General features: G+C 35.9%; 1 protein-coding gene across 1 annotated transcript in view; it reads right to left on the reverse strand.

Annotated features, from left to right (window-relative positions):
- ABCA12 (ATP-binding cassette, sub-family A (ABC1), member 12) overlaps positions 1-25,560 on the reverse strand; it is a 227,578-nt gene that overhangs the window by 72,787 nt on the left and 129,231 nt on the right. Inside the window, exons 15-23 of the mRNA XM_011967889.1 lie at positions 23,436-23,609; positions 19,928-20,092; positions 19,401-19,611; positions 18,294-18,433; positions 15,665-15,784; positions 12,141-12,231; positions 9,504-9,683; positions 8,656-8,971; positions 5,598-5,712 (exon numbers count right to left, since the gene is read on the reverse strand). Coding sequence (XP_011823279.1) covers positions 5,598-5,712; positions 8,656-8,971; positions 9,504-9,683; positions 12,141-12,231; positions 15,665-15,784; positions 18,294-18,433; positions 19,401-19,611; positions 19,928-20,092; positions 23,436-23,609 — 1,512 coding nt within the window. The remainder of the gene's footprint in view (positions 1-5,597; positions 5,713-8,655; positions 8,972-9,503; positions 9,684-12,140; positions 12,232-15,664; positions 15,785-18,293; positions 18,434-19,400; positions 19,612-19,927; positions 20,093-23,435; positions 23,610-25,560) is intronic.

Raw genomic sequence — 25,560 nt, forward strand, 5'->3', positions numbered from 1 at the left:
GTAATAAAAATTAAAATTGAAAAAAAAGATGTAAAGCCCTGTGGACCTTGGTTTGGTTGAATTTTGTGACATGTACTTTGGTGTAATCTGGATATCCTGGTTTCCAGTTTTAACAATTCATGATTAATGTTAAGCCTATGAACCTAGTATCAAAAGAAATCTCCACTAACAGGCCAGGCGCAGTGGCTCACACCTGTAATCCCAGCTGTTTGGGAGGCCAAGGCCAACGGATCACCTGAGGTCAGGAGTTCGAGACCAGCCAGGCCAAAATGGCAAAACCTCATCTCTACTAAAAATACAAAAATCAGCCAGGCGTGGTGGCAGGCACCTGTAATCCCAGCTACTCAGGAGGCTGAGACAGGAGAATAGCTTGAACCCAGGAGGCAGAGGTTGCAGTGAGCCGAGATCATGCCATTGCACTCCAGCCTGAGAGAAAATGAATCTCTGTCTCCCCAAAAAAAAAAAAAGAAAAGAAAAAGAAATTTCCACTAACAGCTTTATAACCCAATTTTTTCTTTTTTCAAAACCAAAGATAGTCAATGCCCCACCCCATTAAACCTAACTTTTCCAGGAAAAAAAAAAAAAATAGTGAATGCACTGGATCTTTTGCTCTACAAGCAAAATAGTGAATTTTACTTTTTGCTTTTGTAACATCACATTTCGATAACTCTGCTGCTCCAGTTGTTACCAGGGAAACAGCTACCTGGCTGCCAACGGTCTAAGCTGTGGGCTTTAAGCTAATCACCACTGAGAAAGAGCCTGTGACTTTCTCTCTTAACTTTGCCCTTTTTCTCCCCTTATTCTCTCCCTAATGTGTTTCTCCTCCGAGACCCTGTCACCATTTGTAGTAAAGACTCAACCTATGCTTCCGTGGGAATGGAAAGTATGGATCAAAGTAGCATGAAGCACAGGTCACTATGGAAAGTTTCCCCAATTGCTACACATGCTATCACTGAAAAGAAAAATTACATTTTAGTGTGAAAAAGACCTCAGATATCTTATTCCAGCAATTCTTTGCGTGTACCCTACCCCATTTGAAAAAAATACTGTGTCATGTTTGGTGACTATTTCAGAAGTATTCACCTGTTCCAATATGATGTGTTAGTCCTTTTTATTTCCCTTTCCTACTATTTGTATTTTCATATTTTTATGCCTATTTGAATATAATTAAGTGGGGGAGTTATGGAACCTATATTACTACTTCCCAAGCTGATATTTGCCACAATTTTATGTAGCCTATACAAACATATTTTCCCCCAGTGGCAACATATGTACGTAGGGGACAATGTCAATGTATTTCCCAAGGTGGTTTATAAAATATCTAGGCTGTATCAAGGCCACAAAATAAAGCTGATGTCACGTGTATAAACATGATTTTCTTCCCTGACAATTGAGAGCTTTCTATAAATCACTTATATATTGAGAATATTCTTCATTCCTAGACTTGTTAAAAGATAATTTGGCAATTTGGCAGGCTTGAATACCAGGACTAACGGTATTTAATCAATGTAATTTTGAAATTTTTGATACTCAAGATCAGATTCCAGTCCCAGGAATTTATAAAAGTTAGATACTGATCATTTTGCTTTTTCCTGAAACAGGGTGAGTTAGGTGCTTCCAAAAGCATTCACTGTTTAACATTGTAGCATGAAACTTCAGTGTTAAACTTCAGGATTTTACGCCACGAGGAAAATAGCTGCTATTCATAAAGAGAAAGAGCAGTGAGAGCATAAATTATCCAGATTCACTGCCAACTTTGTTGTAATAAACAAGACCAAACTTGCTGATGGAAGGGGGCCCACCAAGAACGGCTGGCTGTGCTTTCTTGGATGCCATTAGTTCCTCCTCAAAGTGACAGATGTCAGGTACCAGCTTTGTAATCAGAGAGTCACTTGTCTCAAGCCTCCCAAACCTGCCAGAGCAATTCATCAATATCTGATAACCTGTTGCTCAAAGAAAACCCCTCTGCATAGTGGCCAAAGTCTGCCCAGTTTACAGGAAAGAATAAGAAAGAGATTCTAAAAGAGTTTGGATAAATGCGTTGCCACATTCATGAGAAGCTTACGCACAGGGATTGACGTAAATACTGTCAAGAAAAGAAATCAGAAATACTTATATATTTACTTGATAGCAATATCTTCATTCAGTTCCGCAAGAATGTCAAGTACTAACTCATAAGGAAAAATAACATTTTCTACCTCAATTTCTATCATTCTATTAACAATAGACATTTATATTATTGGGTTTTTTTTTTTTTAGTGTAATATAAAGGATGTTGTGACCATTACTGGAAACGTTTCAAATTCCCAGTGGTGGGGTGGATTAGTGTATATCAGAAAAGCACAAAAAATTGTTTAATGTGAAGCACTAGGGGACTAAAAAATCTTTGTGTAATTATTGGTAACATCTCTGCGGCCCACATATATTTTAGGTTACCTGGCTGAACTGAGAGAATGACTCCAAAATTCTGTCTCCAACAAAATATAAGCACTGAAAGTCCCATAGATGACTTACGTTAGATCAAACAGATGAATTGAACTCATAAACCATGAAAATAATGAGAAAAAATACTCTTCTGTATGTGTTATGAAATCAGATTTGTATAGCTTTATTATTTTAATTTTTAAAAGCAAAGTGCAGAGCAAAACCCAATCGAAAGGCATTTTTAAAGTACTTTTTTTATACTATGGGCTTACTTTAATAAGTAAACTCATTGGATTTGTGCTAATTTATTTAACAAGATAAAGGGATTCATGGAATCATACCATAACAAAGTCAAAGATAAGTGGCTTCATTGAGATACCAATTAACTTGGTTTTCTTGCCAGGATTGAGAATAATTACAGAAGGAAAAGGGAAGAATATTGATTTTATTTACCTTTTTTGTTTAATTTGAATGAGAAAAAAAGTAGGACTTGGGCAGCTTTAGACGTTATCGGAATATAAAAAGATGGTATTAAAAAGTGACTTTGAGGCCGGGCGCAGTGGCTCAAGCCTGTAATCCCAGCACTTTGGGAGGCCGAGACGGGCGGATCACGAGGTCAGGAGATCGAGACCATCCTGGCGAACACGTCTCTACTAAAAAATACAAAAAAACTACCCAGGCGAGGTGGCGGGCGCCTGTAGTCCCAGCTACTCGGGAGGCTGAGGCAGGAGAATGGCGTAAACCTGGGAGGCGGAGCTTGCAGTGAGCTGAGATCCGGCCACTGCACTCCAGCCTGGGCTACAGAGCGAGACTCCGTCTCAAAAAAAAAAAAAAAAAAAAGTAAAAAGTGACTTTGAGTTTCTGGTTGCTTATGAGATTATCCATCATCATCTGCAAATGTCCTTAGAAGTCTGTGTTACTAAAGTAAGACTGTAAGGGTGAAGGTAGCTATGATCTGGAAGAGGATTGGTTGGAAGTCAAAATACTTCAGTTCTACTGCCAGATCTACCATTAACTAGCTCCAAGGTCTTCAGCAAGTCACTTCTCACTTTCTGAGCTGAACCTTATATCTTTAAAAAGGAGTTTAGATGAGAACTGTGGGCAGTGGAGCGAGGCTGAGCAAGAGGCACTAGGGACATCCCACTCCTTCCACGCCCGCCTCCATCAATTCATTTCATAAACACACCGTATTTCTTCAAATTTAGGACACCGTTGAGGATGTGCCATTATTTTACATGCCACCAAGAAAGAAAGATTACTGCCAAATAAATCATGACACCCTATCAAATGTATCCCAATTTCAGAGGCTTTAAAAGGCGGAGGGGAAATCAATGTCTTAGAATTGATAAAATATGAATAATTGAGCTCCTCCTCTGTTCTGGCAGACAGAGGGAGCTACATTCTGGAAATAAATGTTGAATGAAGTCTAGATGATCAGACTCAGAGAATTTAAGAGATTGAGCTCGAGTGTATATGGCTGGCAGAATTGGAATACAAAACCTGATATTCTGATTCCAGGTTCAGTGATCTTCCACCATGTCACTTTGACCCCAAGACAAGGGTGGTTAAATTTTAAAGGTAGATGCAGGCCAAATGGAGACACAGAGCTACCAAACAGAAACTGGTTCATAGCTAAAAACATGTCTTTCGCATTTTCAGTTGAGAAATGACTTTTCGTTATGCTTGGATATTTTTTGGTGACACACATAGATGCCTTCGGAGAGCACCATCTTCAAACACGAAATAATACAATGTGTGTGTATTGTATACACACAGTTTTATTATATGCATATATATTTGTATATATACTGTATGCATACATGCTTCTATTTACTGTTTCTATCACAAGTAATATTTTTAAGGTAGGTATTAATTTTGAAGTAGAAATGGACTCCGTTTCTGTCACAGTTTCTATCTCAAAGGTTTTCTTTACTGTGTGATGATTTGCTTCTGAATACTAGGAACCTGAAAGAAAACTAGAAGGTAGGGGCTTGCAATCATGATTATGGTTGAAGGCATGGATTCAGTTTTCTAAATTGGAATTAGAAAACCATTGCATACAGTCCTGAATACAACAGGACTCAAACTAGTTGATGAGAAATTTAACAAATTATAACTGAAATATAAAAATACAGCTGTGTGGATCAATCAGAATTCAAATAGAAAAGGTAAAAAATGTACGTTTAAATGCTGGGACAACACTGAAAGCCTGATGCTGAACTAACAGAAATATGAAGCAGCAACTTGTATCTTACAGGGAGAAATGATCAATTGTCTAAAAGCATTGTCAAGGTAAGTCTGAAAAGGACAAGTGGATGAACAGGTTCCTCTAACCTCATAATTTCAGAATTCAGCCAGCCCTTGCAATAATTATTGTGCCCCAGTTTTGAAATGTTTCATCTTTGTTTCCACTCCATGAGTGAGTATAAGAACGGACTCATTATGGGATCAGTAGATAAAATAATTTCTACTCAAATACAATCTAAAAACCACATAATGCTTTATCATAAATTCTAAAAAGAAGTAAGATATTTTGGATTTGGGGTTAATGATGAAGAACGTGCCCAGAAAGAGGTCATGCTTCACACTCTTGGTTCTGTCTTCCATTGTGATATGGTTATTAACCCAATCAGTAGCATAACATGAAATTCTTAGTTTCTGTAAGTCAGAAGTCAGTGGAAAATGGAGAAGGTAATTGAAGGAGACAAGATATACTGGAAAGAGAATTTTCTTTGTGAGAGCCAAAATAAGCCATACGTCTATGTCTATGTTTATAGTTCTATCTAGATCTACATTTGGGTTATTTTAGTTACCATGCCAACAATCTCTCTGCCTGAACAGTTGTTATTGTTGTTATTTAAACTTCCTCTGCTAGATCATAAGTCCTATAGGTAATTTCTTGGGCAAAAAATTACTCTAAGAATTATCATTGTACTCATATTTTATTCAGATTTTGTTTTTTAAAAGCACTTAGTAAGTGACTTTTATGTCACTTTTTGAGAAAATAAAATATTGCCTTATCAGCTGCTTTTGTGATTTGTAAAAGGTTTCTCTTTCTGTTTAATTCACAAGGGATGAGTTAGGCTTTCTGAGTTTATATAGGCATGATGAAAATCATAGTAATTGTTCTATGAACAGGACTTACTCATAACAAGAAGTGATTTTCAACATACCTCATGAAGCCGGAGGTCTTTCTCATAGACAAGCTTTTTCACAAAGGCAGCTATAAACACAACCCAGGCAACCATAAGCACGATTGGAAGGGAATAAGAGACACTGGTTAGGAAGCTGTAAAACAAAAACAAAAACAAAAAAAGAAAAATTCAGTGACCAAAATAATGCCACACTTGCAGAGATTATAATATATAAAGAACTCACTCTCTCTTACATTGAAGTTATGATCCTGTTTTGAAATGGAAAGTAATCAGTATTACCCCATTATTTATGAAGCATGAAGCTGATTTAACCATGGGTCTGTGGTTTTTTGTTTTTTTTTTAGTGTAATGTTTCAAGAGTAAGAAAAAAAGACAGCTCTAGATTATTAGATAAAATTGACATATTGTTTAAGTTGTGTTTGAGTATGTCCTGTCTGGGAAAATAATTACTATACAGATATAATTGCAAGGCTCAAAACCTTTATGTGTAAACTAAATTCTTATCTAAAAGGCAGATTTAAAATGAGATGATTGGTTTACCTAACTAAAAGCTATATCTTCTAAAATTACTGTATTTATATCTACTCTTAGAGGATCATAGTTATTATGAAACTAAATTTCCCAAAATGAAATAAAATCTAAAGCATTCACTTGTTTTTGTTTATTTGTTTGTTTATTTTTTAGTAGAGATAGGGTTTCACCATGCTGGCCAGGCTGGTCTCAAACTACTGGCCTCAAGTGATCCACCTGCCTTGGCCTCCCAAAGTGCTGGGATTACAGGCATGAGTCACCGTGCCCGGCCCAAAGCATTTGATTTAAAATGCAGACAAAGAACTTGGATTCTTCAAAGTAATGCTCTGGAAGATGCTTTATACATAGTATAGAAATGTCTATTTTGATGATGTGCTAAACTAGAGAATCACTGGAAGACATCCTCAAGCCCCAGATGTGTTCCTCAATGTCCTGCTCATGATGCCTGAAAGTTAAATTGGAGTGGTTCTCAAAGCACCCAAAGAGGTTACTAAAACACAAGTTTCTGGGCCCCAGCTTCTGATTTATTATATCTGGGTGGGGCCATGTATTTGCATTTTAAACAGCTTCCCAAATGATACTAATACTGCTGGTCCAGGGACCACACCTTAGTAGTCATGGTTCTGACAATTGATACCCTTATTTGCGCTGAGGCAAAGGCAGTAGATGTCGATGACAGATTCTAAGTTGCTCTGTTTATATGCTGGGCTCCACTAAAGCTTTCACTTGGAGAAAGGTCCCAAGGCCATTTCCTTTTTTAATCTACAATGCTAAAAATTTACCTCCAAGTACTCCAAGAAAAATGTAAATATTAATGAAGCATGATGTCACTATAATTCAGTATCACTTTAGCATGCAGAAGTGTGTCATTATCAGAGAGATGAGGTGTTTTTTGGTGAGGGAGCAGTGGGAGTTGAGGCCATATTCCTTTTTTTTTTTTGGTCTGTTTCCTGGGAAACTGTATGGCATGGGGTAGGCATTTAAAGAATACTTCTTGAATGAATTTTGTTTGGGTTCAGGTGCAGCCTTGAAGTGATTTCTGGATTTAGAACTAGGTAAAGGCCTTCATTCATTAGCAACAAATCCCCTGTAATGTTTCTTCGAAGTGATAGTGTATTTTAGGTTTGGTCTAGTATAAAGCAGAAATGCTGCTCTTATAAACAGAAGGATCAGTGTAGTACTAGTTATATTATCTTGGGCAAGTTAATTAGCCTTTCTGGATTTCAGTTTTCTCATCTGGAAAGTATGGACAATAATGCCTGCTCCTACTTACCTTATGAGGTTGTTGGGTGAAACAAATGGAATAATATATGTGAAATCATTTTATATGCAACAGTTTATATGTGTGTAAGGCATTATGAACATATTCCCATAAAGAATACAGACTGCACTTATTCTTTAAAGAAACATCCAGGTACCCACCATCCTAGGTACCAAAATTTATAAGGGGAACAAATGAGCAAGTAACTAGATAAGAATTTTAACTTAATTGACCCAATAGATCTTTATAATCTGTGCAAGCCCATTGCAATTCACACATAGTTCAGGCAGCAAAGTCCCCTCCACGACAGCCTCCTCAACAGCCAGCTAACCTTGACAGTCCACTTGATGGACTCCTTACCGGCTTCCTCATGCTACTGTTGCACTGGGTTACATTACCTCATCTCATTTATAACTCTTGAAGTAGTCAAGGGAGACAGAAGCATTGAAAGAAAGAAAAAGGAAGAGAAAAGAAAAAGCCAATACCATTTGAATTGTATATAAACTGCAATAACTGGGTTGCGTAGCATGTTCAATTCCTTTAAAGTAATAATCGGCCTCAAGCTTTTATATAGGAAGGTGAACTTGAAAAACGTAATCCACTTATTTTTTTAACCATCTACAGAGTAAAAGAAGCACTCAGTGCTACCCAACTGGCAGATTTCTTGAACATTCAAATTGAATTGTCTAAAAGCATTATTGTTACTTCTTTATTCATCGAGGAAAACCACTTTAGATATGGAGGATTCCTAGCAAATGAACTGATAGTACATGAAAGTCTCAGGCAGCACAATATTTATCTCAAATAGTTGATAAAAAATGTGTTCAAGATTTCTTTTTTCAATTTGTTTTCTTAAAATTGATCATGTGCTCAGATATTTTAAAATCCAATTTGGGAGTCGGAAGGGATTGTAATATGCTCTTGTTCATCCCTTTCATTTGACTAGAGGGAGGTAAGCCCAGTAGACAGTGGGTAACATCAAAATCATGCAGCAATGTACTCAGGTCTGAAGTCCAATTCTTCCAATTTTAGGGCCAGAATTTTTGGAGAGCTAAGGGTTATTATAGATCATTTGGTAAACACTTTACCATCATTTTGATAATGATGAGCAGTTATGATGCAGCTATGCCGTATAGTGTGAACCCTTTTTCAAAACAAGCATATTACAAAGGTTTGGTGAATGTTATTCCTTTCATCTAGAATTCCATTCATCTGAATGAACGGACTGAAGTGAGTTCTTAGAAAAGTTGTTGATCATTAAAAAGGCTGAAAGTGCACACTTACTTGTCTTTCATGAAGCAGGGATAAGGAATTGCTTGAACCTGGACTGCTATTTCCTGGGAGTTCCTTCCAGTTTGCAATTCAATGATTGCTCTTTCAATACTATCCTGTAAATAAATAAAAGCCCTGCCATAGATCTGGTTGTGTGATGGAGAATTGTGTGGCCCTGGGGCCCAAATCTTGGTTCTTAGGCTTCTTGTGGTCTGTGCGGTCTTGAGACTCATGCGGATGGTATATTTTATGACAGGAGGAAGAAAGACATTTTCAGAGTCATAGCCTCTGTGCCAGCTTCTGTTAGAAGGAAGCTTAAAAATAACACCTAAAAATAAAATGGCAACAACAGCAGAAAGGTTATTTTATGGTTGACGTTATTCATTGTTTGGAGAGTACACAGAGGGGACAGCCAAACAGTCAATTGAGTTAGTAATGTGACAGTAGGTTCAGGCTCTTAATTTACAGAAAACATGGTTAATTGGAGGTGTCAGCCTCAGAGATTCAAAGCTGGAGTTTAAGAATATAATCACCAACTAAGTAGATAGAATAAATGCATCACTCTAAGCCACTTATTACAATAAAAACACTTTTAGATAAATTATCTTGACTGATTATGAGGATGGACTCAACTTCACTCTAACTATGTAATCCTTTTCAATCTTAAGTACACCAACAAAATTAGACATACTTAGAAATTACAGTTGGTTGCCTACATGAAAGGTTCTCTTTTCTAAGGACATCAAAGGACCTAATGACCCCCACACTAGTTTTCTGAGTTCTGGATGAAAGACGTGAGGAAAGAATTTGGCCAATTTTAGTACAAAGAGAAGCTCAAACGCTAAGAGAATAGCACTTACTTCCAAAGAGTTCATTGCTTTTGTAGAGCCTTTTAGCCTCTCTCTCCATTTCCTCTATGGTTTTTGCTGCCTGAATACGGTCATATAATACACAAGAGGAAATATTTACTGTCAGGGAAGATAGCGTGTTAAGCTGATCAATGATGTCAATGTTGTTCTCTAATTTCAGCCTTAGAATGTCTAAAGAGGCAAAGCAAAAGAGACAAAAAAAAAATTATGGTCTTGATTCTGGTAGTAATTAGATGAAACACTGATTTTTTTGTAAACACTAAACTAGATTATAAATAACGAAAGGCTGCAGAATTTACTCTAAAAATATCTAGTATTCTACACCAAAGAAAATGGGTCGTTATGCAAATATTCATTGAGGAGCCGAGCTAGTTACAAATACAGTAAACCTACATTCTAGGAAAGATACAAGATAATTTAAAAATATATTTTGTTACAATTTAATTAACAAAGAACTAAGACGAATAAATTTTTAAAAATCTATCTACATGTAGTTAGGACAAAAAAACTATAAATCAGAGATGCGAGTTTAGAATAAGCTAAACAGAAATGCCTGCTTTGTCCATGGAATGTGAATGCACAAATTGAAACAAAGGAAAGTCTATGTAGAGTACATAGGACAAATAAACTATATTATTACATAAGCTGTGATATAGAAACATTTAAGATACCTGAAAATATATACCACATAGTTGTGAATTTCTAATACTGTTTGACTTAAAATCTTATGTGAGTTACTACTTTTGATATCTGTATTAATCTGACAAAATGATCAAGATTCCATTTTAGGTAATTACTCTGGAATAAAGGGGACTTAATTTCTCTTCAATTTTATGATTCTTTGTGAGGAAATCAACTGGGACAAAGGGTAAATATGAAATTGCAAGTTAACAAATCATTTGGCCAATTAAATTTTTACTGACTTGATCATCATGAATACTGAGAAGGCTGTGAATATCATAAATCCCTCCTCACAGAACCCAGACATGTCTCTTACATCGTCCAAAATAGGACTACATTTCTCACAGAAGACAACTTCTTAAATGCACTTCTCATTAGAATTTAAAGTGAAATGTTTTACTTGATGTAGATGTTGGTGGGGGAGGGGTAAATTGTGGTTGAACAGTGGCCTCCAGCGGCCATTGGAAATCAACACAACACCAAAGAATTATTTAGAAATTCTAGTAGATAGAATCACAAAAACACTTCAAAAGGTCAGTGTCCCCCGAATTCAAACTATATAATCTCTTCAATACTAAGTTACATATGTAATTATACAAGCATAGAGTCTCAATGCTACATTCATTTTAATCTTATTTTAAATTCTAAGCCTCACTTCCTAGTTCAGAAGTTAGAAATGACAAAATTTATATAAGAACTTTTTAGTTTAGCCCTGATATGTTAATCAAATAGTTCCTTGCCCAAATGATACTTTTAGAGAATAAATCCACTAGTACCTTTATTTAATCAAGCTGGGTTGACTTTCATAATATGTGTACATTCATATACAATACAAATATAGGCATAATTCTTCCCCACTGGTTTAGAACCTAAATCATATACGTCCCAGCATTGCCAGGGAGGAGGAGGGGCACTTGCTCTGCTACTGCCAAATTCTGATGCTCTCAATCCGTTTCTCATACCCATGGTTGCATAGCAACAGTGAATCAGACACAGCCTGAATTAGATGTCTTGCATCCCTTAGGTTGAAGGTGGGGAAGTGGCGGAGGGAATGCATAAGTTTAGACAACTTCCTTTGATCTTCTGCAGGCTCTTCCTTTTAAATGACCATGTGAGGAGGACCCAACCTTGAATACTGATTTCAGATTATTTTCTTTTGAGTCTCCCCATTGTGTTTTTCTTGCTTTTGCTAACTCTATATCTCTTCCAATTACATTCTGGATTAGTCAAGTGATACTGAGGACAATGGAGATAAAAATGTTAAATGTAGCCAGAAACAAATAATTTAAGTTTCCCTTGTCCTTAAGGACTTGCCTTTCATCAAGTCACTAAAATAACAGTGTTCCCTTACTTCTAATAACCTACCCATGATTGAAGGAAAAAAAACTGCATTTATATTACATAACAACAATATTATTTTTTTTGAGACAGCGTTTTACTCCTGTCACCCAGGCGGAAGTGCAGTGGCATGATCTCGGCTCACTGCAACCTCCACCCCCCAGGTTCAAGCAATTCTCCTGCCTCAGCCTCCCAAGCAGCTGGGATTACAGGCATGTGCCACCATGCCCAGCTAATTTTTGTATTTTTAGTAGAGATAGGGCTTCACCATGTTGGCCAGGCTGGTCTCGTAACTCCTGACTTCAAGTGATCTGCCCGTGTCTGCCTCCCAAAGTACTGGGATTACAGGTATGAGCCACCACGCCTGACCTGCATTATAATTATTGAAACGAACTACAGACACTGAGCTTGTAAATAATCATGACTACTTGTAATTGTACAACTAACTGGGAAGAAGATGGGGGGATATATCCAGTGTCTCATTTTTCTTTGAATAACTAGCTAGATACTAAATACAGAAGAAAAGGGGGGAAATGTTATCATATGGAACAATGTTGTTTATATTTCCGACATGGCTCATGAACAAAAGCTTTGTGAATTTGGACTCACCGAGTTCATCTATCTGTTTCAATAGTTCAACAGCATCAAGTCCCACGGAGAATTTTACAAAAACTTGCACAAAAGGATTCCTTAGAGTATTCTAACAAATAATAATTAAAAATCAGTTTCAATACAAGAAAAATCATGTCTGACATTGTCTCTCTAATAACCACCACAGTGAAATGCAGTAACCAGAACTGGGCATGATCAATGCACTGTCTTGCAAAGGCTCACAGAGAAATCCTTGAGAAGAAAAGAGAAGATTGGGGGTTGGTAATGACTTGACAGGCTGGGCTGTTGCTTGTCCATAGATACAAATTGGTCAGCATGCACAGTGGCCAGATGTGACTACAATTATCAACATTAGAAAATTATATTCAATTTAACAGAATTTTTCCTCGTAGCTATATTATTCCTTTTTACCATATACTGTATACAATGTTGTGATTCATGGTTGAACTTCGTTCACTTGAAACACAAACAACTCTTAAAAATCATGATGTCTCCTTGGAATCTGACATCACAACTGATTTGTATTCAGGTTCTACTACTTCCTAGCCCAAAGCTTTCAGCAGGTACCTTTTCCAGTTTCAGGTAACCTTTCAGTGAAGTAGGTGAGAATGGCTCATCACATCAGAATAGTCCATTTCGATTATTATATTATTTTTGAACTGTCATAGGTGCAACTATGTGAATATGAAAGAATAAATTGATGATAAAACTTTAAATTCTATCAATGGAAAGACTGAAAAATTAAAAGAAAAACCTAATTGCTTTAAAATATAAAGGCCTTTATAGCTATTTGCCAAATTAGAAGACATAACTTCTAGCACTCTAGGAGTGCGATTAGCTAAAATTTGTTGAGCTCTTATAATACCATGTGCTGGGCACCATCTTATAGAGTTTAACTTGACTTTCTCACTTTGTTTACAACAACATTTTGAGGTAAGTGCTATTATTACCTCTAAGTAATAGATGACAAAGCTAGGGCTAAAGAAGCTATGTAAATTCTCATAAGGACACACAATTAATAAGGGCTAAGGGAAAAAATGAAGGAGAGAATTCAACTCAATTAAAGAAATGTTTTTTCATCATATGTGTAAATTCAAGGCCTGGTTTTTATGTAAGCGAGGCTTGATTGTCCTTTTAGAGCCCAGTTTGGTAAAACATATTCTCATGTCCTTCTTACTAGTGTCTTTTGTTTTATTGTCATGGGGATGAATGATTAAGAATAACATATTAGTCGAGCACATATGTAATAGAATTAGTTTGCTAAATCCATAGCTACTGAGGGTTCTAAGAGCAGTTGGTGGCATGTTGACTGATGGCTAGCTACCATGCAGCTACATGCTGTGATAACAATCCTTTAAGGTCTGTTTATCAGAAATTAGCTTCTGCATCTTGGAAAATCTGTATCAGAGCATTACTAACAAATAAAGTACTGTGTTAGTTGCAATCTGGAGACAATCCATTAAACCCTATTTCAATTCTCCCATCACTCCTTTAACAATCAATCATGTGACATCTAATAATAGGTACAATGTATATTATTTGGGTGATGGATATGCTAAAAACCCTGATTTGATCAATACTAATCCATGCATGTAGCAAAATGCACTTGTATCACATAAATGTATAAAAATTTGAAAAATACCAAAACACCAAATGCCTCCACATATGTGATCTTCACAAGTCTGTCATTACCAATATACTAATTTTAGAGATCCATAAACTGCAGTTCACGTACTTTAAGTCATTCACCTAAGGGTTCAGAGTGGCAAAGCCAGTTCTTGTGCCAGAAGTTTAAAATTTCAAATTCTGTGCATATTTACAATATTACATTTTTCCTCAATAATTGAAAATAATTTATTTTGTTCTGGACAGAATCAAGATCCTTCCATTAAATGATGATCCCTTTATGAACACAATCCCAGAGATTCTAGCAAATCACTGTACTTTAAAACCATTATGTATAGAACATGTAGTGTTAATTCACCACTTTAGCTGACAAAACTTTTCTTAACAAAATAATTTGTGGCTTTTTTTTCTCCTCATGGAAAAAAAGTCTTAAGAGAAAATAGCAAGGTATTGTTTAGGAAAATACATTTGTCATGAAGTACTATCTAAGTAGCCTTCGTTATCTGAGACTCACTAGAAAAGACCACTTAAAATGAGCATGCTTAGAATTCGAATCAAAAATTAATAGCAAGTTGTGGGGAAGACATTTGATGAAAAGTTTATATTTATTAAATACATTAAATACTGTAGAAATTTATTTAATCCTTTATGATAAAATTTGGGTTGTCATTATAACTGTGCATTAATTGTTAGTCAAAACAAAGACTGAATAAAAGCACCTTTGGGGCGTAATTTTTCTGACCATCTCATATCATATAGTATCCTTCATTCTAAGTTTAACTTCCTAAGCATGATCATAAAAAAGGGCATTATTTTCCCAAAAATATTTTAGGGCTCCATTAATCTTCCAAAGGCCTCTCTTTGATATGCAAACCATTCTCTTGAAGCTCCTAGGTTGTCACCATTCCTGCCAATTTTCTTTTCTACAACTGATTACTGGGCTAATTCCGCTGCTCCATCTTCAGTTGTCAATAGCTCTGTGATTGGAACATTTCCCCACATTATTTACATCATCTTCAGAAATTCCTGCCTTTTTGTTGTTGTTGTTGTTGTTTGTTTGTTTGTTTTGAGACAGTTTCACTCTTGTTCCCCAGGCTGGAATGCAGTGGCGCAATCTCAGCTCATTGCAACCTCCACCTCCAAGGTTCAAGAGATTCTTCTGCCTCAGCCTCCCGAGTAACTTGGATTACAGGTGCCCACCACCACGTCCGACTAATTTTGTATTTTTAGTAGAGATGGGGTTTCTCCATGTTGGTCAGGCTGGTCTTGAACTCCCAGCCTCAGGTGATCCGCCCTTCTCAGCCTCCCAAAGTGCTGGGATTACAGGCGTGAGCCACCGCACCTGGCCTAGAGCACTTTTTCCAGTGATAACTTTTGCTTCCTTATGTGGCCTTAAACGTAAATTCAGATAAATACTTTAATGAGAACACCTTGTATATAACATGTTAAACTGAATTTGGAATTTATTAACACATGTGTCATAAATTTCTACCATGGAATTCCCCAAGTTTAATGTTCTCTAGCCTATTGGTATTTTAGGAATTCTGGTTAAGATAGCAAAGGAGAGTAATTTAAAGCAGAGAAATCAATATCAAGCATTTTTTATAGCATTTGACTTTTGAAAACCTGATTTACATCACTAGTTATGTCTCTAGATCAACTTGTAAGATGTCTTCTCTGAATTACAGAGGAGCTGCAGTACCAGAGGTGAAGTTAGCCAGTTATGAATGTGAGTGATAGATCAGGTACCCTGTCTCAGACCTTCTCTCTGGAAGAGAGGCAATTTAATCTGTTGAATATGGAAAGTTACTCTCTTCCCATTCACAGAATGAAGGCAATTAAAATCTCAAAGAATTCAAATTCCTACTAAATTGAATGACAGAACCATCTCATACCTGGAGCATTGGAATTGCCTGGTTTAACAGATGGAAGGAATTCATGAAAAGTGGCGACTTATCCATCCACTCTTGAGATTTTTCTCTTAATTCCGCCAGCTGTCTCAGAGTTACGTTGGACTTAATGACAAAGAAATAAAAGAAGTGAGATCCATTAGTATTTTGTCTATATTTCAACAAGGTTGAAATATTAAGGTTGTTTTGTTACATAACTTCAAAAGACAGTTCTAAAACATGAAGTTACTACAAAAATTTGCCAGAAATTTCCCACATGGTCAAAAGTTTCAAATGACAGCTTTTATAGGGTCAAGTTCATTTATAAAAATTCTCCATAATTTAAGGTTTGATTCATGTCCAGAGTGAGTTTACAGCCAAAATGAAAGCATGACTTCTGGAGTTCTTATCAGTTTTTCATTTTTACCAACGATACACGTAACTTTACTACTAAAAAACATCCTAGTTTAAGGATAGCAGAAGGATATTCTCATGTACTGCTGCTGAGAATAGATATGTTAGAGGTTTTTGGAAAGCAATTTGACAATGGCTATTAAAATAAAATATAATATCCTTCAACCCCTCAATTCTGAACATTCATCTTATTGAAATAAAAATACTGCTACATAAAACCATATACACAAAAATATTTGTTGCCACATTGTTTACTTTAGCGAGACACACACACACACACACACACACACACACACACACACAACATTGGAAACAAAATTAATGCCCAACACCTGATGATTGGATTAGGAAATTCAGTGTTATAAAAAAAATTGCAATCTTTAAAAAGAATGCATTAAATTATACCTATTGAGTTGGAAAAATTTCCACAATGTACTCTTGTATGAGAAAAACTATATATAGAAAAGGATTAAAATGTAGTATCATTTTAATAATGCAATGAACTCAAAGAACTCCGCATATGAATATACATGGTATAATAATCTATAAAGGATTGGAGTAATAGAATAAATTATAGGAAGATGCATATATGAATGCTAACATATATTAGTTTATATGAAAGGAAGAATAAGATCAAGATAAGAGGAAAAGGGAGGTGAGAACCAAGTACAAAAGGGGGAAAAAAAGACCACGCTTAAAACATAAGCTCATATGCTAGTGAGGTTGTGGAGAAAAAGGAACACTTATACACTGTTGGTGGGAGTGTAAATTAGTTCAGCCATTGTGGAAGACAGTGTAGCAATTCCTCAAAGACCTAAAGACAGAAATACCATTTGACTCAGCAATCCCATTACCGAGTATATATTCAAGGGAATATTGGTCATTCTATTATAAAGATACATGCATGCATATGTTCATTGCAACACTATTCACAATAGCAAAGACACTGAATCAACCTATATCCCTATCAATGATAGACTAGATAAAGAAAATGTGGTACATGTACACCATGGAATACCACACAGTCATAAAAACGAATGAGAGCATGCCGTTTGCAGAGACAGGGATGGAGCTGGAGGCCATTATCCTTAGCAAACGAACACAGGAATAGAAAACCAAAAACCACATGTTCTCACTTATAAGCGGGAGTTAAATGATGAGAACACATGGACACAGAGCAGGGAACAGAAGCGGGGAGGATGGGAGGAGGAAAAGGATCAGGAAAAATAACTAATGGGTACTAGGCTTAATACCTGGGTGATAAAATAATCTGTACAGCAAATCCCCATGACAGAAGTTTACCTGTGTAACAAACCTGCACTTGTACCCCTGAACTTAAAAGTTAAAAACAAAATCAACAAATAAATGTTCATTTAAATTGAAAAACAAAATTCATATGTAACTTAATTTATGCAAAACTACATAGGAATATATAATCCGTAGAGCAAATAAGGTATTAAATCACAATTTTTACGAAAATGGACAGAGATCAAATTGAATGTTCTTTGATAATAATGATCTCTGTCCACTATTCTGTAGAATATAAACATAATGTTATGTTCATACAATTATAGTTTAATGGCCAAGTAATGGTGAAACAGAGATTTTTCTTTTACTTTAGCTCTGTCATTTTAAAAGTACTAAGTTTATAATTCAAATAATTAAAGCCAACTTTAGAGTGAGAGAGAAATACTATTATGGTTAAATGAAGTAAATGGTAAGCATAGTTAATAATGTTGTCTTATTTGACATCTATCTTCTATATATATGAGACGTTAAATTGTACAACTAAATTGTACAACTAAATATGAGGCCAAGAATCTATACTTCAGGGATTGTTTTTGTTCCAACTAGTTATATAATGCTCAATATTACTTTTTCTAGTACGATAATTTTTACATACTTTGAAAGTTAGACACCAGTTGTAGAGAACTTTTCTGCTTTTTGAGATAAATGGAAAAATCTCAGGTCTTGCTTCAACTAACCTCATTCTCAAATGTTAACATGGTTCATTTCTCTTCAAAGTGCTCCCACCCAATCTATACTGCTTGCACATATCCAGGGCAGAAGTTGAGAATTTTACTAACAGTTTCAGAAAGCCAAGGATAATAGTAATAGTGGGTAAGATATAAAGAAATGAGTCAGCTAAAGTAAATTTGGAAGTTGACTACTTTAAAAAATCTTAATACTCAAAATAGAAACTGAGTTATAATGGTCAAACCTTTTCCATTATTGCCTTTGTGACTGGGTTATATGGTGCATACAAAATTCTTCCCAACAACATAGGTTTCAAGAATGCCCAAATCACAGGTCCAGCGGGCATGTTAATGATGTCTTTATAAAGGGAGAAGCAAAATGGCGCTGGAAGGAAAAAGTGAAATAAAACCATTTAATAGATGTACTTCAAATCTATTTCCTCACAGCAAATTGATACAGATTATTCTTAACACACACAAAAATACACGCCCTAGTACTTCCTATATTATTAACAGATGTGAGGCATCTGGTGTCAAAGTAAGAGAGCATAGTAACAAAACTTTTTTAGGTGAGAAAGTTTAACCCAATAAGCAAGCCCAGAATAAGTGATGGCATTTTGCCAAGAGGAGATAGAAAACGTGAAAGCCACGTTTCAGAATGCCTAACAGATCCATTTCACCAACATTTACTTTTTAAAAAAAATACACAAAACCAACCACTGGGATAGTACCAGATACATAAGAGCTGTTCAATAAATGTTTGATGAATGAATAAAAAGATGAATAAATGAATCCAATTGCTATACTAGACACTCATATATTATTTGAATGAGCTCACTCATCACATTTTGCATCTCCAAGTTTATAGATCAAGTAAATGGTTTTGATGTGCCACTAAACATTTATGGTTCTGCTGCAGTCATGCAACTCTACCATGTGTGATAAAAATTCTAATTCTAGAAAGTTAGGAAAAAAATATCAACCCTAACAGATTTAAGGCAAGTTTTTATATTGTCTAGAAGGCTCAATGTTGACTGACAAAATCTAAGTGTAGTATTGTAGTTAAGATGACAGTCTTTGTAGCAGAGTACCTGGGTTCAAGTGACAGCTCAGGCACTTCCAAGTTGAGTGAAACTGGCCATTTTACTTACCCTCCTTGTACTTCATTTCCCTGTACTAAGATTAGTTAATGTATATAACATTCTTGACATGTGGTAAGTGCTGTATAATTATTTTCTATTTTTATTCTTGGGGAAAATTAATACTTCATTTATCATACAAAACTAAGACAGAATAGACAATATTCTTATTGTCAAAGAACAACTGCCATGCTTATTTTAAAGTATACTCACTGGTTTTTATGGGAATTCCATATTTTGAAGCAATTTGCTCTTTACTTAATTTATAAGTCAAAAAATCCTTGGTGTGGTTGCCTTTTGGCCTCTGGGAAGAGGGCAGCATGGCAGTTAAATATTCAGTGGTAATTCCTTGGGAACATAGTGCTTGGGAGATGGTGCTAAATGATCCTTGGGGTGTGTTCATTCGGTTGCTTCTGTACATCGCCTGTGAGACAAAAATCCATGATTTATTGACACTTTGTAAGCTTTAGATGCTATTTGAAACAACAGAGAAAGAGAACCTGATAATACTTAGAGTATCCTTACAGTTTCCATAATTCCTTTTATACGTGTATCCCAAATGTAAATGAAGAACAATAAACTTCACTAATAAAAGTGGCAAAAATTTTTGCTAGGTAGAAGAGTTTTCTTGTAGGTGGTTTTTTTTTTCAATGTACTACGATTGAAGCTGAATGTATTATAACTACTCAATATGACAGAAGGCATTTTTCAACAAGAACATTACTGGGTGACTTTTCTACCTGTGTTAAGGGAACACTTCTGGGCAGATGCATTTGTTTCAGGGATCTCATTTTGTCTAGCAGCGGATGTGTGCCAGAGGCCATCTGATTGAGAATCTCTCTTAGTCTTATGAAGAGCTCCATCATCTTTTCTACTGGCTTTTGATCTTTCCTCGGGAAAAACACCTAACATAAACAGAATAAAAAGAATTGCTTTATGTGGAAAAATGGAACCCTCATGCATTGTTGGTAAGGTTGTAAGAAGGTACAGCCACTTTGGAAAACATTTTTGAAGTTTACTAAATAGTTAAATGTAAATTTACCACTCAACCTGACAATTCCATTCCTGGGCGTTTATTTAAGAGAAGTGAAAACATGTCCACACAAAGATTTGTATGTGAATGTTTATAGCAGCATTATTTATGATAGCCAAAAAGGGAAAACAATCCAGGTGAGTGGACAAAGTATATATTCTTAAGATGGAATACTATTTGGCAATGAAAGGAAATGAAATACTGACACATACACAACATGTATGAAACTAAAAACAAATTATATTAAGTGAATGAATCCAGGCAAAAAGAACACATATTTCATGATTCAATTTTTATGTAATATCTTTTTAAAAAGGCAAATCTACAGAAACATAGATTAGAAGTTGCCTGGGCTAGAGATTGAAATGAGAGGTAACTGCAAATAGACATGAGGTTTCTTTTGGAGGTAATGGAAATGTCCTAAAAGTAGATTTTGGCAATAGTTGCACAATTCTGTATATTTACTAAAAAAAAAAATCATTGAGTTAATCACTTAAAATCAGTGATTTTATGGTATATAAATAATACCTCAATAAAGTTGCAAAAATAGATGATTTTATAAGTCATAAAGGCAAATGGCAATTACGTATTTCTTCATGTATACTATTGCTCAAAAATAATATAATATGCACCTAAAATTAAAATAAAACTGTCAAAAGGCTTATATGATTTATCAGGCTAAGTCGTTTTAATCCCATAATGCTTATGTGCTACAGGAAGAAACACTGAAAATGTTTTAAAATTTTAATGTAATTTTTGTATCCTCTTATTTCATTTATTCAGGAACATGAATTGAGTGCCTGCTGTGTTCCCAGCACTGGGTGAGGTGATGGCTATGCAGTGGTGGTCAAGCTGGCACCATCTCGGTACTCAGGGAACTTTGATCTATTAGGAGGAACAGATATCAAACAAGCCAATGAACCAAAGGCTGGGGCACATGAGAAGGTAGGGAGTGTTTAGCTAGGAAATCAAAGGAGACCTTCCCAAGCAAAATCTCAAAGAATGAGAAAGAACATACCATTGAAAGAACAAGAAGAGGAAGGGCATAGGCAGAGGGGCAAAGCTGTCTGAGGTCCATGAAGAGAGAAAACTCTTGATATTTCCGAGGAAGTCAAAGACTAAGATTATGAGCACAAGATTCAACTGGAGAAGTAGCTTTGTGTCCATATCTCCCACACTGCACAGCTCTCAGTCATGAAGATATGGTTACCTCAGTAGCAGAGCTCCTAATTCCAAACATATTTTAAAAATTAGAACCAACCTTGGTTTCTATTTTCTACTGCAGTTCTGCCAAAATTCTAGGCTTTCCCACACTAATGTGAAACAAATTGGCATGCCCATGTTTAATGGCTAGACCCAACAGCAAATATTTAGTTTGATATCCGCTCTGTGGAGGCATGATAAAATTACAGTTAAAATTTTAGGTGGAGTAATAATAATAATTTCATGTCATATGTATTGTAGGTTATAGTTTATGTAAAATAACCATTGGTTGAGTTAATGAATATTCGCTGCATTTCCCTACGGGCCAGGCACTGTTCTTTGCATTTAAAATATTTCAGTGAACAAACAGGCCCCTGTGGAACAAACATACTAGTGGGGGAAGACAACACACACATTTTAAAAATGGGCCGAGCACGGTGACTCATGCCTGTAATCCCAGCACTTTGAGAGGCCAAGGTGGGAGGATCACTTGAGGTCAGGAGATCAAGACCAGCCTGGCCAACATGGTACAATCCCGTCCCTACTAAAAATGCAAAAATTAGCCGGGTGTGGTAGCACACATCTGTAATCCCAGCTACTCAGGAGACTGAGGCACAAGAATCGCCTGAACCCAGGAGGCGGAGGCTGCAGTGAGCCAAGATGGCACCACTGCACTCTAGTCTGGGTGACAGAGAGACTCTGTCTCAAAAATAAAAAAAAAGTTTAAAAATGAAAATGTAATAAAAGATATAGTTGGCTGGAAGTAAAACAGAAACCAGAATAGGAAAAGGGGATTTGAGAGCGCTGTAGGTAGCATTGGTTGCATTTTAAATAGGGTGGTCAGGGTAGACCTTACTGAGAACGTCCATGTTAAGCAAAGGCAAAAAAAAAAAAAAAAAAAATAGCCTTGCAAATCATGTGAAGGGTTGTCTCTGGAGTTGTGCCACACAGCAACCCTGGAGCCAGGGTCCAGAAAGTAGCCAAGTAGGAAATGAGATTTTAGTGATGAGGAATCATAGTGCAGATCATGAGACCCTTGTAAAATTTAGGAGTTTACTTGAATCAAATGGAGATCCACTGGAAAGTTTTGAGCAGAAGGGCGATATAATGAGACTTTAAGTTTTAAAAGGATCACTCAGGCTGCTTGCAAGGTGGTAGGGATGGGGGTAGAGGGTAGGTGTGGAAGCAAGGGATATGGTTAGGAGACCACTGCAGAAATATAGGTGTGAGACGATAGTAACTCTGAACAGGATTACTTATAACTAGTCGAAAATATTTTTTATCCCTTTGGCTATGTCTCAAAAATATATCAGCTATTTCCATTCGGTTGTGTTTACTACAGAGAAGGACAATTCTTCAGTGTTTTTAAAAACTTGTAAATATTTTTGACCCAGGTTAAATTTGGGTGAACATAGGTGCTTAATTTTCCTATGTTTATATTTTTCTTTCAGTTATTTAGTAAATAAGTACGCATAGAGCATCTGCATATTGCAAGATGAAGTCAATGCTGATTTTACTAAGCTCTAATAACGACCATTTGTTTTTCCTTCAGGGTATATAATGGTAGCCTCTATCTAAGTTGATAAAGGAAACATGAAATTTTTTTAGAATGCCATTTTTAATCAAGAAAACACTTTTTACTAATCTTTTTTAACCCTACCAACTTCATGTCTGTTCATTGTTAAAAAAAAAAAAATTGCAACATTTGCATTTTACATTTTTGAAATACAACATTTGTATTTCACAGTAACAGTATGTATTAAATTTAATTATTGGTCTCTGATACACAAACTGAGAATTAGTAAGGCAATAATATTAGTTTCCACATCTATAAAACATGCAGAATTGCAATAAATGATCTCTAAGATTGCATTTAGCTTTAAAATAATGCAGTAATTCCAAAAGCTGAAAAAATAGATCTCATCCTTCATACTATCAGAGAACATACATGTGTAATTAAATAATTTTATATAAACCATGAATATAAACATATTTAACCAATAGCAACTTGCCTTGTATGTGAAGTTGTAAACATTTAAGTAGTGCAGAAGAGTGAGTCCGATGAGGTAAGACTGCCAGGATCTCTCTGAAAGAGACAGGTTGCAAAATTCCTTCATTGCATCTTCCAGTTTGAGATTGGTAATATTAGTATCACAGGAATGCAGCCAGAACACCTGAGAAATAATCTGCAAGTGGAGGAAGAAAAACATTTCAGCTGTGAATCATTCGAGAGTCAACTGTTCATTTTATGAGGTTTTTTTGTATACTCTAAATTTTAAACTATAAAAAGAAGTCCTCAAGGATCAAACAACTTTTAATCTAAAGCAATTATTACTATTAATAAAACGATAGATAATTAATGGTTCACTTAAGAAATAAGATGGGAGGCCGGACGCGGTGGCTCACACCTGTAATCCCAGCACTTTGGGAAGCTGAGGTGGGTGGATCACGAGGTCAGGAATTCGAGACCAGCATGGCCAACATGGTGAAACCCCATCTCCACTAAAGATAGAATAAATTAGCCGGGCGTGGTGGCGGGCACCTGTAATCCCAGCTACTCAGGAGGCTGAGGCAGGAGAATCGCTTGAATCCTGGAGGTGGAGGTTGCAATGAGCTAAGATTGCGCCATTGCACTCCAGCCTGGGAGACAGGGTGAGACTCTGCCTCAAAAATAAAAGAAAGAAGATGGGAAAAAAAAGACAGGGAGACATTCAGGATGACTCCCAGATTTCTTGCCTGAACAGCTGGGTGAATGATGGTACCAAGAAAGGTAAGTGATTTGGAGTAAGTTTGGGGAAAACATTAGTTTAAGGTTTTGCTCCCTATAAAATCTTACTCTTAATAAATTCAAATTGCATTTAATTTTTGTAATCATTCAAAGTTATAATCTTAGGCAATACACTTTGTGGGTCCAGAGATGTAAAGCAAAGAAAAAGAGCTCCAGACCATATAATCATGTGAATCACCCATCTTGAACAGTAATGCTCCTGTAGATAGTGAGGTATGACTGCACAAAATAAGATGTCATCTTCATTGCCACCAAGTTGAAAAAAAGAGAAAAGCGTATAACATTCAAGGCCACAGGAACTTTTCACTCTTTCCTCTTGAAAGTAATAAGAATGTACACTCTCCATTTACATGTTTTATTTACTAAAATGAACCTGCTCTATGGAAGCCAAAAACGTGATTGCTGAAATTATATCTTAGGATCAAATAATCAAAAGGTAAGATTAAAGGGAAAAGATCAATGAATATTATTTACTAATACAGTAAAGGCAAAGCTGTTTTAATTTTTGTATGGGGGAACCAATTAAAATGACAAGAGATAGCTGCAACATTTTTTAAGAGGAACCCTAAAGGCTTTTTAGAAACTTTATCCAATATTAGAAAATAACTGGGCTGTGCTTAGAAATGACACACTCTGTCACACGTAAGGTTTGAATGGATGAGGCCTTAAGCTCTTCAGCTCTTTTGAAAAATTTCCATGACACTTCCGGACGATTGACTTGGAAAAAGAATAAAAGATAAGACATTTTGAGGGGAAAACCCTATTACCGAAATATGAAGAAATGACATTATTCATTTTCACATCAAAAAATGTTTACTACAACCACAAACTTAGCCTTAGTTCCCTTGACCACATCTATTGTATATGCTATGTCTTGCTGTGGGACTTTTAAAAAGTAAAAATGAGTATCCTTTTTATTTTAGTTACAAGCAATAGTAAGTACTCTCCACATATTTTTCCCCGATTAGGTTACTGAAGTTTGACTTTGATAGCATTTGAGTAGGTACAAATTCACCTCAGACAATGTGATTGCAACAGTGAATATAATTCTTTAGTGATGGCATCCATTGATTAAGGAAGCCATCTGGGGTAAGGAAAAGGAAAGAACAAAGGGGACATGGGAAAAGAGAAGGAAAAATAAAGAAAAAAGGGACATATAGTGATAATATTCTTGCTTCAGAATTTTTCTTCTATCTTAAGAATTAGGCCTCCAGCATCACGCTACCTGACTTAAACTATACTACAAGGCTACAGTAACCAAAACAGCATGGTACTGGTACCAAAACAGAGATATAGACCAATGGAACAGAACAGAGCCCTCAGAAATAATACCACACATCTACAACCAT

Source organism: Mandrillus leucophaeus, unplaced genomic scaffold (genome assembly GCF_000951045.1).
Source record: "Mandrillus leucophaeus isolate KB7577 unplaced genomic scaffold, Mleu.le_1.0 Scaffold815, whole genome shotgun sequence".
In the NCBI taxonomy this organism is placed as follows: Eukaryota; Metazoa; Chordata; class Mammalia; order Primates; family Cercopithecidae; genus Mandrillus; species Mandrillus leucophaeus.